The 12821-nt window shown below is 39.9% G+C and overlaps 1 protein-coding gene across 2 annotated transcripts in view; it reads right to left on the reverse strand.

Annotated features, from left to right (window-relative positions):
* b4galt6 (UDP-Gal:betaGlcNAc beta 1,4- galactosyltransferase, polypeptide 6) overlaps positions 1–12821 on the reverse strand; it is a 52130-nt gene that overhangs the window by 19577 nt on the left and 19732 nt on the right. For both annotated transcript variants that reach the window (XR_008633529.1, XM_020925936.2), the window contains exons 2-6: positions 5114–5230; positions 4919–5032; positions 4028–4152; positions 2729–2845; positions 368–555 (exon numbers count right to left, since the gene is read on the reverse strand). Coding sequence is in view for 1 of the 2 variants with exons in the window: in XM_020925936.2 (XP_020781595.1) it covers positions 368–555; positions 2729–2845; positions 4028–4152; positions 4919–5032; positions 5114–5230 (661 nt within the window). In the remaining variant the exon portion in view is untranslated. The remainder of the gene's footprint in view (positions 1–367; positions 556–2728; positions 2846–4027; positions 4153–4918; positions 5033–5113; positions 5231–12821) is intronic.

Raw genomic sequence — 12821 nt, forward strand, 5'->3', positions numbered from 1 at the left:
CACACAGACAGTTGTCTCTGTTTCGTGGTGCAATAGTACAGTGGCAGAAAGTGGAAGGGGCTCAAAGTTCAAACTAAAACATGTTTGGATATCAGGTTAATATTAAAACAACTGCAATTTAAAAGGTCCTATAAAACACAAAATTGACTCCTGTGAGCTTTGAGTCATGTTAGAGTCTTGTTAACTCTTCAAAAACATACCCAGAGTTGTGTTTTGTTTCATTCACACACGCGTAATATGGGCCCATTAAAAGGTCAGATATGGGAAAGCAAACTATAGTTAAATTTAGGATCAGTCTCCAGGAAATCCACTAGTAAGTCATTGCATTTTTACATGTAAACCCATCGCATGTGTACGTTGTACTCACATGTACATGTACTTGTCGAGCTTGGCGGCGAAGTGGCGAGGCATGTGTCCGCAGCCGTAGTAGTTGCGGTCGTTCTCGGGGATGTGGTCGACGTCGTGGAAGATGAGGCAGTCCCAGTCCAGGTCCTTCATGGCCTCCAGGAACCCCACATTAAACAGCATGGCTCGGTTAAAAGGCTGGCTCCCGCTCTGAACGCAACAAATCATTTGTATTATTTTAAAAATGTATATGGGACAACAGTGGAAAGGAGAAGTTGGTATTATTTGGTATTTATATGTAAAAAAGGCAGAGTAAACCCATGATTCTTCGTATAAATACATTGTTTCTTAGTACTTTCATAGAATCACAGGAGTAGGGACGTGATATAAAGGGGTAGACAATAATTGTTTGTGGGACATTTTATATAATCGTGATAATCGCCAACAAAGATAATCACCATAAATCATCAAAATGTGGAGAAAAAAGCTCCTTATCTATCATGATCTCTTCTAGTGATTGTTTTCACTTATAACAAAGTACAATTATCTAAAAGCTGCTTTTACATGGAGCATATTCATGACATTAAAATTATAATTATTCATAATTCGACTTCAATAATTATCGTGACATGATCGTTAAACGTAATTATTTTGGCCATGATAACTGTGACAGCAAATTTCCATATCGTCCCCTGCCTACATAGGAGTTACCAAGTTTTGTACAAATCCTAATTATCTAAAACCGTGATCCCCAACATTTTTTGCGCTACGGACCGGTTTTATGTCTGACAATATTTAGCAGACTGGGGCGTTGAGGAGGTGCGGAGTCCAGTCTTAATTTAGTCCTGATTTAGTCCTGATTTAAATCCTCGTTTTAGTCCTGGGTTTAAATCCTGGGTTTAAGTCCTGGGTTTAAGTCCTGGGTTTAAGTCCTGGGTTTAAGTCCTGGGTTTAAGTCCTGGGTTTAAGTCCTGGGTTTAAGTCCTGGGTTTAAGTCCTGGTTTAAAGTCCTGGGTTTAAGTCCTGGGTTTAAGTCCTGGGTTTAGGTCCTGGGTTTAGGTCCTGGGTTTAGGTCCTGGGTTTAGGTCCTGGGTTTAGGTCCTGGGTTTAGGTCCTGGGTTTAGGTCCTGGGTTTAGGTCCTGGGTTTAGGTCCTGGGTTTAAGTCCTGGGCTTAAGTCCTGGGTTTAGGTCCTGGGTTTAAGTCCTGGGTTTAAGTCCTGGGTTTAAGTCCTGGGTTTAAGTCCTGGGTTTAAGTCCTGGGTTTAAGTCCTGGTTTAAGTCCTGAGTTTCGTCCTGGGTTTCGTCCTGGTTTTAGAACTGGTTAAGGCATTGTTTAGACAGGATTTAGACATGATTTAGACATGGTTTAGACATGGTTCATTCCTAGCTTTAGACCTAGTTTTAGTTCTAGTTTTAGTTCTCGTTTAGACCAGGTTTAGTCCTGGTTTTTGTTTTGGTTTTAGTCCTGGTTTTAGTTCTGGTTTAGAGAGGTGCACGAATGCACTTTTGCAAACTTCCCCTTCCCTCCCTCGGCCCGGGGGTTGTTGACCCCTGACCTACAGCATACCTGTCTCACTCTCTCCTTCCTTCTATATCCACACACACACTGCTCTGACTGGTCAAAGCTCAGAGAAAATATGGACAGTGGTTTAAAATTAGTTTTAAAAGGTCAGTACACAGCATCATTGGTCAGTTCTTGTATTAAAGACTGATCTAAAATTAAGCTTAAAAAAAGTAACTAACCAACATACTACAGTAACTGGTGCTGTAGTATTTTTCATACGAAATTTTAACTAGGTACAAATTTGGCAGTCAGTACTTGTACTTCTAATTGAGTACATTATAAACTATGTAACTGCTGGAGTTCACATTTTCAGTACCCTTTTCAACACTGCCTGTCAAGTAAAGCCAACTATTTGCATACTGACATCTAGAATAAATACTATACTGACTCATCGTTCAATATATGAAAGCTGGAACAATACATTTACATTTCCCCACTGAGGAGAAATCCCCATCTCCTCAATGGGGATTTCTGTCATAAAAACATTTTCTTTGTAACTTTGGGGAGATTTAGGGTGTTTTTGCTGTAATACTATAAATACATTTGATCTGTAAAAGGCTGAATAAGTGACTTCTACGGCTAATTATTGAGTGATAATAGCAGACCTTTTAGCTCAGACATTTTAATGATGCGGTCTACGTAAATGGTTTACTGGGATTATGTTGCTTAATTGTTATTGTTTCAGTGGCACAAAGTAGTTTCAGTATTATCGTTTATTGACATGGAAGCATTAAAACAAATGGAAAACACCTTTAGTATTGTTGGGAAACATAAATTACATTACATTTGCATTATAGATGAAATTTAAAGCCTGTTACCTGTTCAATAACGTAGAAGGCAAACTGCAGCCTTTGTCTCTGCAGCATGGGGATGAGGTGTTGGAAGAGGATTGGCAGATGTTCGTGACGGTTTCTGAATGGAATTAGGATCGCCACCTAAAAATAAGAACACACAAATAGATCAAGAAATATATTATCTAAATCAGGGGTGCTCACACTTTTTCAGCGTGCGAGCTACTTACAAAATGACCAAGTCATAAAGATCTACCTAATACAAAGCCAAGCAAACTGCACTGAAACACTCTGTGCCCCTTTTCTGGACCCTCACCCACAGTTTGAGAACCCCTTCTTTAAGAGAACTTCCTCTGGCACTTTACACAAAACTGTGAAAAAAGTGAAGGAAGATTTTTAAACCTGTTTTTTAATGTTGCAAACTGGAGTTGCATTCTTTTCTGGTTTTGCAGTGATATTTACCAGCCTCTGCACGTTTATGAAACCAAACGCACATCGTGACAAACACAGATGCATTTGTGTACTTTTGTTAGGCGAACTTCAGTCAAATGTGGCAGTAGGTCTGTTCTGTAGGTCTGCTCTATGCTGTAGACCTGCTTTGCTTTCCAACACTGGAACACAAATTTAGACTAGTTTTTGCTTCACGTTTGGTCTTGCTCTTCTAATCAGCCGCACTGTGGAAGGGGCTTGTTTTCGCTATACGACGGAAGGAGCGAGAGCGTGAAAAGGCGAGGGGCGGCGTGCTGACGTGAGGCAGATGGACAGGTAGGATGTTTAGGAAGTTGAACCTGCCCTGTGATGCGCACTGGTACACGAGGGCACACGCCGTTTAAGAGAACTTAAAGTGCATAGGGAGCGTGTGTATTTGCGATGTGCCGTAGAGTCTCCGCGGGCTGCACTGAGATGCCCCACACGCTCCTGCACCCCGCTACAAATTTATTGTCAACAGCAGCAGCCATAATGAAATATGATCGCACTTGTTGAGTGTCAGACCTTGAGTGAGAGACAAAACCGAGTCCAAACGTGAGTCCGAGACGAGACACGGCGATTTACCCACACGACCTTGGCGATCGACTGGTAGATCGCGATCGACATATTGAGCACCCCTGATCTAAACGAACTTGAAATTTTGGTGTAGGGATGAACTCAACACCTGATACCACAATTAAAAATAAAATGAAGTACACTAAATTTCAGTGTTTTTTTTTTTGCCATCTCCATATTATCATAGTAAACAATACAGGCCTAATCCTCTTTTAAAAACACAAAAATAAAAGCTTCAGTGTTCCCATGTGGTCTTGCACTACTACAGTGAGGTACACGCACCTTCCAGCGAGGCCTGCAGTCCTTTGGTTTCCAGTGACCTCCAAACTCTATGTCAAAAAACTTGGAGAACTTGAGCTCTGTCTCCTCAATGGGGATTTCTGTCATGTTCACGTCCATAAGTCCCTCTGTGGAGAACAGGAGAAGGACTTTAATTTTCATTTCATTTCTCTCAAGAAAAGTGTCACACATTTTAAAAAGTTTGGACTAATAAAAAAGCAGGAGTGGGTCTAAGCACTAATTGAAACAGTGGGTAGTAATTACTTTAATAACTCTTGGTACTTTATTGCCCTTGAGTCAAAGTTTACTTTTTTTTAACTTATCACTGTGAGGAACATTAATTTCTTCAAACTTTTTTTCAAATACTGTATATGTATTAAATATATATGTATTTTTTGCTTTTAATTGTTATTAATTTATTGATAAATCATATGTTATGCTAAAAAGTTACTCAATACAGCAAGTAGTAGCTCATGAAATACCTCTTTCTCATTATTTGAGTAATTATTTGAGTCATTAGTTTTTAAATGGTACCTGAAAAATATTAATAGTAACAGTATTCTTAATTAAAGTGGGACTGAACACCTCCCACCACCACATTTCAGAAAGAACTGCTAACTTAGGCAGTGCCTGAAGGACAAAAAAAAAGTCAGGAGTTTGTTATCAGAAACTTTAGATTTGACTTTAAATAGGGCAGTCCTGTGTGATGTCATGTAGTACTTGAAAATTGCAGTGGCCACTTGATGCAGCACACACAAAACACAAAAATGCCAAAAACGACTAGGAACAGTAGATAATGTTAATAAAACACTACAGAGAGAGTTAAGTAACAAAAATAAAATGATTTAGTGTTTAGTTCCACTTTTTAAGATAATTTCCTAAGAGTCCACTCACTCATAGAAGGTAATCTCTCCGGACAGGGCAGGTGTTGGGAGTAGGTGAAGTTCTCTGGGAGGTATGTCGTTGGCTGGACCAGGAGTTCACTGGAGTTTGTGCCGTCGGGATAGTCTGGAAATGCATTTATTATGGCAATGTTAGCCTAGTTTACCTCTTAGTACATATATTTATAAACCTCGACGTGTTCCTCACCAGTGCCGTTGAGAGTGCTGTTCTTGTTGGTGTACAATCGGATCATCTGTCCTATGGTCCGCACGTTATCCCTCAACATGATGCCCTGAGCCTGCACCATGAAGAAGTATGTGTTCGCTGCAGGGAAACAGAATAAGGCAATTCATTCACTGTGCAATTTGCAAATACTAGCAAACAACATGCAGAGAAAAATGTCTTGGTCAGCCATTTTTCCACCTGAACTCATTATCTGAAAATAAATCTTGAGAACAAACTAAAAATAAATATTGTAATATGAAAATACTGTTAAAAATCTGTAAATGTAGCTACAATAGGAAACATGGGAGTCATTTTGTCAAGAATTTTGAGATAAAATATTGAAAATAAATTGAGTAGAAAATGATGAGTTATGAATTGTCACAAATTATATTTTTGTTAATGAATGGTAAACAAAATTCCTGTGGAGATCCTACTGTGGCAATAGTCGATCAAGATACCATTGACATAATCAAATTTCTTGATGGCCGACAAATTATTTTATTTGGGATTAGGGCTGGGTAATATTAGCCCGATTCATCAGCCGGTTTCACTTCATGGAAATCGTCTGACAACGCACCATTAGGATTCGTTGGCTCGACGGTAGGCGGGTACTTTTTTTAATTTAACCAATTGCTTCTATTTGGTCGTGACGTATGTAAATGTGCCGGAACGCTCAGTGGTGTCCAAGTAATTCCCAGCACAACAGTAAACAAAGCAGAGAGTCATGAAGCAGAGAAGTCTGTCAACGATCATGGTCGTTTCTGTGAGATGAAATTGCAAATTAAAGGTGCAATAAAAAATGCAAAGTTTGTATTTGACAAAGGAAGTCCAAAGGAGAACGTATGCAGTCTGCCATTGCAACTCAGATTGGTTCAGCTCTTCACTGATTGGTCGGTGCACGGTCTTCAACTTCCGGGGTTCGTGCAAACTGTCTAGTGTATTCCGATTCCTGACCTAGTCGCTGGAGAGAAATTAAATTGAGCAGAGGCACTAGGTAGGATGAAATGGAGAAAAAAAAAAAATCACAATTGTTTTTCTCCCCATACTGATCAATCTTGAGTTTTAATTTGATTATCTTCAGTTCTTCTTTCATTGAAAATAAAGACAGGTGGACTTTGGGAATAAAGAGCAGGGTGTCAGAATCCCTGCAGTTTTTATTCTGTGTTGATATGACCAATAATTCTGGAGAAATACACAATTAAACTTTGAAATGAGTTCGTACAAGAGAAGAATGTGCACATTAGCTCTAGTGACATAAATAAATTGGTAAGAAAAAACGGTAATCTACTTTCCGTCACCTCAATTTGGATTATTTACAGTGAGTTAATGTGAGTTTTGGGCGTGACCAGACAGTTTAATCTGCCGTTTCACTGATAAAGATGCAGTCTCTCTATTTCCTTCTACTTCTACATCTACTTCTTTTAATTCTCCATTTACAAAAGTTTTTTGTGCAAGATCCTAATATTTCTGAGAGATTTAGGCAGCACTACATCACACTCCCTTTTAGCGATTTAACTGATGCACAGGGCCAGTCTTTAGTCAACTTCAGTGATAATGAACAGAAAAATTGTCTCATTTTGAGAGGGAAGCTGAAATAAAACCTAGATATACAAAGTCAAGAAACTGTTCACAGCTGCTTGTTTCAGATCAGGTTTTTCTCTCACACCAAATACAAGACCGCGAGATGTGATAAATTATGATAATTTTATGAGTCATCGCGCAAAAATACTTTATTTGTCCACCAAAGTCATGGTAACCAAAACATTGGCAGCCCACTCACTGCTGTAAAGGCTCTTAAGTGATGATTGATGGATCCTGGGGTCAAAAAGATCAGCAATTTAAAACATCTACAGCGAACGATGACAGACAGATGAAAATACAAGGTAAACAGACACAGCATCTTAAATGTCATTGGTGAGACAAGAAACAAGATGTCCTAATAACAAATATTCAGTCATTTATCGAAATCTTTACCAAGGACTATGCAACGTTTTTATTCAATTTTTTATTATTTTAAAAAGGTGTCCTGAGTAACTTATGTTGGAAGGTCCGCCCCATTTTGCCTCCATGGAGATGTTATTGCTTTGCCTGAAAGTATGCCACAGTATGACATTTATGACACTTATCCAGCTTGCTTTTACTGAATTACTATTGCTCAAAAGTAACCAGGCTGGTGCCACCTAGTGCCTCTGCTCCATTTCATTTCTCTCCAGCGACTAGGTCAGGAATCAGAATACACTAGATCAGGGGTCGGCAACCCAAAATGTTCAAAGAGCCATATTGGCTCAAAAAAACAAAAACCATACCTGTCTGGAGCCGCACAAAATGAAAAGCCTTATATAAGTGTAGGAGAAATGCGACTTAAAGTGTTGTAAGATGTGCGTGTTTGAGCATGTGGTTTAGCTTTTGACGAATTATTGAAATTATACATATGTGGGGCACCAGATTTTGACCGAATCAAACTTAACCATATGCGACAACAACAACTTATCAATTTAATCAATCTGAAGGGAACGTACCCGAAAAAGTGACCTGATGATAACTTTAAGAAAAATCACTGAAACCAGCAGATTCCTTTGTGTGGTTTATTAACAAACAACAACTAGACACCAGCTTCCAAGTTCTGATTACCTAACAACAAAGCACCGATTTTAACGACCTGAGGTAGTTATAAAAACGGGGTTCAGTTTAGCTCAGTTATGGCGTTTGGCTGGGTTCGGCCGTGGTCGCACGCACGGGCAGGCAGAAGCGTGATGATGGGACTCGGGCAGAGCGGTCCACACCTCCTTCACCGGCTCTGGTCCTCAGCTCTCGGCAGGTGCGACTCCAGGTCTGTTACATCTCCCCCTGAGTCCCTCCGGCCCGTCTTACCTGGTCTTCTTCGGCGGGTCCTCGCGGCAAGCGAAGAAAATCGAAGCGAAGGCGAAGTTTTCGCGCGTGAGGCTTCGTTTTGGTCCGTGCGCTTGGTGGACGTTGTTATATGCAAATTTAACTGGTCCCCGTACAAATATCATTTGTAAATATTAATTTGATAACTTTCCACATTCAGGTACTTCATAACTGTTTACGATAACATTAGCCGACGATTGATACAGGGAAATCAAAGGTATATCTGTCCGAAAACACGCCGTGAAGTTATCGCAAATACCTCCGCGGGAACATGACATGAAATACACACAAGACACCATGAACACATGAATTAAACAATGTGGCATACTTATCTTGCATCAACATGAGCCTTATATAGAACACAGTTAAAACATTTTTAACTAGTTATCAAGATGAGTTTAATCCAGTCCTTTAGTCCAAAGGGCAACCGCGGTCCATCGCGGTTTTAACCGGTCCAAGCATTGGCGCCTGATGGTCTGGTATGTAGATGATTGGGGTCTGTTTCTTCAAAGCAAAATGAGGAATGTCATTATTTAACAGTCCTTATCACTTTAGCAGAGCCATGTTAATTTCCCCTTCTGATTCATGTCCCACTGTTTGGGGGGAAGAGAGGTGTGAAAGCACAGAAGATCGGTTCTCTTGGGGTTGTAAATACCAAGAGGTAGTCAGACAGAACAGACTTCTCTAGGTTCCTGGTTTGTGGATTCTGTCAGAATGGGGGAACAGGCCCTGAACAGGCACATTTCCCTACATAAGCCTAATATGAAGGCACCATAGCCTGTCAGTATATTAGCTATATAAGCCTACTATTAAAATGACTAAGTAGGCTACAAATACAAAATGAGCATTCATATTACACAAACCCCTTTTGCGACCCTCTCATACTCGGTGCGCCGTCTGTAGCCACTGAAATCAGGTGGTTAGTGTTTATTCCTTTGCACATACACGGGTATTTTTAAAAACGGAGACATTTCCTTTCATTTGTACACATCGTTTACACGTTAATTCGCCTCTGAAAACGAATCTTTCTAAAAACTCCGGCTAGAGTGCAGATTTTGGAAATCTCCGGTTTCACATTTGTGTGTAAACTGAGATAAACAGAGTTTTAGGAGCTGACGCGCTGAAAGTGCGACTGACGTTTAAATGTTGCTTTGACGATGATGATGGAAGCATTCAGAGCAGCAGTCGCATTTCTGATCGGGCATACGAGCACTCATAAAACAAACCCGGAGCAGAAGCTCTGAGCTCGGGCAGCAGCGCTAAACACATGGGAGCAGTCAGCGCGCAGCCCCTCAAGACGGGGATGGGGGTCCAGTGTTGATTGTCCGGAGGCTTCATCCTCCATGTCCTGGTTCCAGACGGGGGCGAGTAAAACCAGCGTGCAAAGGACTGGGTCTGAGTGCTTCAGTACAGTCATCTGCACGCTGGTTCCGTACAGGAAAAGCGAGAATGTGCTACGGGCGAGCTGCTCCGGTCCCCCGCGCTTGACCGCGGCTGGTTCCGAGGTGGACACCACCCCCTGCTTCAGCTCATCTATTTGTTCTGCTGAAACACTTTTCATGTGTTTGAATTTGCACACACAGCTGATGGATCAGATCCATGACCAGAGATGAACGAGGGTTTTACCCCTAAAGAAACCATATTAAAACAACAACCAAAAAAATCATTCCATTTCACTCATTTTTGAAAAGCTCCAGGGAGCCACTAGGGGAGTGCTAAAGAGTCGCATGCGGCTCTGGAGCCGCGGGTTGCTGACCCCTGCACTAGATGGTTCGCAAAAGCCCCGGAAGTGCGAGTTCGGGCACCAGCCAATCAGCGAAGAGTCATATATTCAGTGTTGACAACGATTCCTAAGATCGAGGATTTAAAGCTGGAACAAAGACAATGTTTGGTGAATTTTATCAAGGGGAAAGACGTTATTGCCCTTCTGCCTACGGGATTTGGGAAAAGCTTAATATACCAGTTAGCCCCATCAGCGGTGCATTACATACATCACAACCAAACAGCAGCGATTGGTTAAATTTTAAAAAAAAAAGTACCCGCCTACCGTCAAGCGAATTCATTCTAATGCTGCAAGGTCACAAGTGAAACCGGCTGATGAATCAGGCTAGCTCAAAACTGCCTTGAAAAATACATTCTTACTAGGATAAAATGCAGTTTCGGGTCAGTATGATACATTTCAAATTGATTCGATACGGTTCATTAAAAAAAATAAAGGCTAAGTCATGGCTGTGATACTAAAAGTCTTTGTTAAACCACTTCTTGTGCAAAGTTCATGAAACACAAACATTTTAATCCTCAAAACAATGAAAATGTCAAATGTGTTGCGTAAACAAGTTCCCTCCCAACTAAACAAGCAACAAAACTGTAGTGCTGGAACAAAATAATTTATAAATAGTCTTGGCAATATATCGATATAGCAGCCTGCAATATCGATACTGTATCATCACATTAAACGACATTTTGAGATTCTTATTCTTATTGTGAGTAGGGTTACCTCACCACAGATGTGACCTGTGATTTGTCCGAGTATCATCTACTGCTTATCACCACGAAGATAAAAGATAAAGTTAATGCCATACTGTGGAAGCATTCCAGGCAAAGCAATAAGATCCTTCCTGGAGACAAAATGGGGCAAACCCTCCAACAAAAAGTAACACCAGTGCACCTTTAACATTTTTTTGAGCTACATTTTAAGGCAGTAAATGAATAGACTTTATTGATCCACAAGGGAAATTATTTGGGCACAGTGGGTCACACATCACAAGATAATATAAAAACAGAGAGTAAAAAAACATAAATGGTAATAATAAATTCTAAATAAGAAGCAACAAGTCCAATAAAATTTAAAAATAAGTAATAAAAAAGTTTGAGTAGAGGTGCATTCAACAGAAACCATGAATAATAAAGCCCTTGAACTGGCAGATCATAATTTTATAGACCCTTCCAGAATAGTTCAGCGCACAGCATTTTAACGAGCAAAAATAAAAACACATTTGTAGTCTGGGGAAACGGTTACACTTGGCAGGTCAATACCAAACTTCTAGCTCCATTTTCTAAAGTCCACTAATGTATGCTGGGCTTCGGTGCTTGATGAAATAAATCAACTGTTTTATTGAACTGTTGTGACCCAGAGTATTTTTAGTGCATTATTGACTGGCGTAATGTTAGCTTTGAGAAGTGTTTATTACGTACTCATTAGTGTAAGCAATTTTCGGCGCGAAGTATTAATGTTAATAACCTTGGAAAAAAATAAAAAGTTCTCCTGCTCCACCCACAGTCCATGCTTGGATTAGAGACATTCTATATTTTGTGAAGATGGAAAAAGAACTCATGTTTATTGTGAGTAGGTGACCTGGTAGTGTTTTGTTTTTTTTTTGGCATGTGTGGGTGTCTATTTTACTCATCTTTTTATCTTTATTTAATATTTTATCCTGACAATGCAAATATTTCAAATTTGTTATTAAATAAAGTTTGGGGAAATTTTTTAAATAAAAGTACTACACGTGGTAATGTTTTCTAACAAGACTCAAGTGGCTATCTGTCTCTAGAAACAGCCCTGGTTTTATAGTTTGATATTTGGAGGCTAATGCCAACTCTCCCATTGAAAATACATTGGGACTAATGTATGAAACTTTAGACTTAGACAAACTTTACTGATTCACAAGGGAAATTACTTAGACAGATCACAATATATTATAATAACAAAGAAAAAAATATAGAAACTGTAATAATAAATTCTAAATAGGTAGCAAAATACAAATACCAGCCCTTTGAATTCTGGCAATATTGAAAGAGTAAAAAAAAAGTAGGAATGTGTAAAATAGTACCTCCAGCCTTTTTCTTCCCATGACCTCCTTTACAAAAAGAAAATGCCAAAGTACTGCTTATTTTAGCGGTCACAAGAAATTGAGCATGGGAAAGCCTTAGATAGGGAACAGTTAGATACCTATAAAATGTAAACCTTTACCCATTTATTAGTGCACAAAGTTCGGCATCAAAAATGATAAATGTACAATGGTAGTTCATAAAATTTGAGCCAAATGTATAATTTAGAAATCCTTTGGCGAGCTACTTGGAAGGGGGTGGAGAGCTACTGGAAACTCCGGATGAGGAGAGCTACTGGAAGATCCAGATTTGGTTCTGGTAGGGGGTCCAGCACAAATTTGTTTCTAAGGAGCCATCATTGCTTTGTCTGAAAGGCGAGGAGAAAATTCAGTTTGTCGACTGGACAAAAGTTAGTTTGGTTGAAGACGTTTCGCAGCTCATCCAAGTTGCTTCTTCAGTTCTGGTCAGAATGGTGGTGGACACTTCCTTATATCTGCAGGGAGGAGCTAACTAACTGAATCTAACACACCTACTTGTTTACAGTTTATGTTTGTTAGTTCGGCCTATTGACCTGTACAGGGTGTGGGGTCTAATTAGCATAACAATTCATGGCCATAATGGAGCTTCCACACCTCTGGACCTGACCTGGTTACACCTTTGTTCTTTTGTTTGTTTAGACTTATGTTTGAGGATGGAGTTGTAAATAGGAGATAGATGGTGTCTGAGTCCTCCATTTCTGTTTAGAGAAGGATTCTCTTAACAAAAATGGCTTCTTTCACTCCCCTTTAGCAAACATAAACCAATTCTTATTCAGATATATGGAAGTGTCCACCACCAATCTGACCAGAACTGAAGAAGCAACTTGGATGAGCTGCGAAACGTCTTCAACCAAACTAACTTTTGTCCAGTCGACAAACTGAATTTTCTCCTCGCCATTGGATTTTACCTGGACGACTGAGGGATTCTTCTCACT

The sequence above is a fragment of the Boleophthalmus pectinirostris genome, unplaced genomic scaffold (genome assembly GCF_026225935.1).
Source record: "Boleophthalmus pectinirostris isolate CB_2022bp ecotype Guang Dong unplaced genomic scaffold, ASM2622593v1 HiC_scaffold_7, whole genome shotgun sequence".
Classification (NCBI taxonomy): Eukaryota; Metazoa; Chordata; class Actinopteri; order Gobiiformes; family Gobiidae; genus Boleophthalmus; species Boleophthalmus pectinirostris.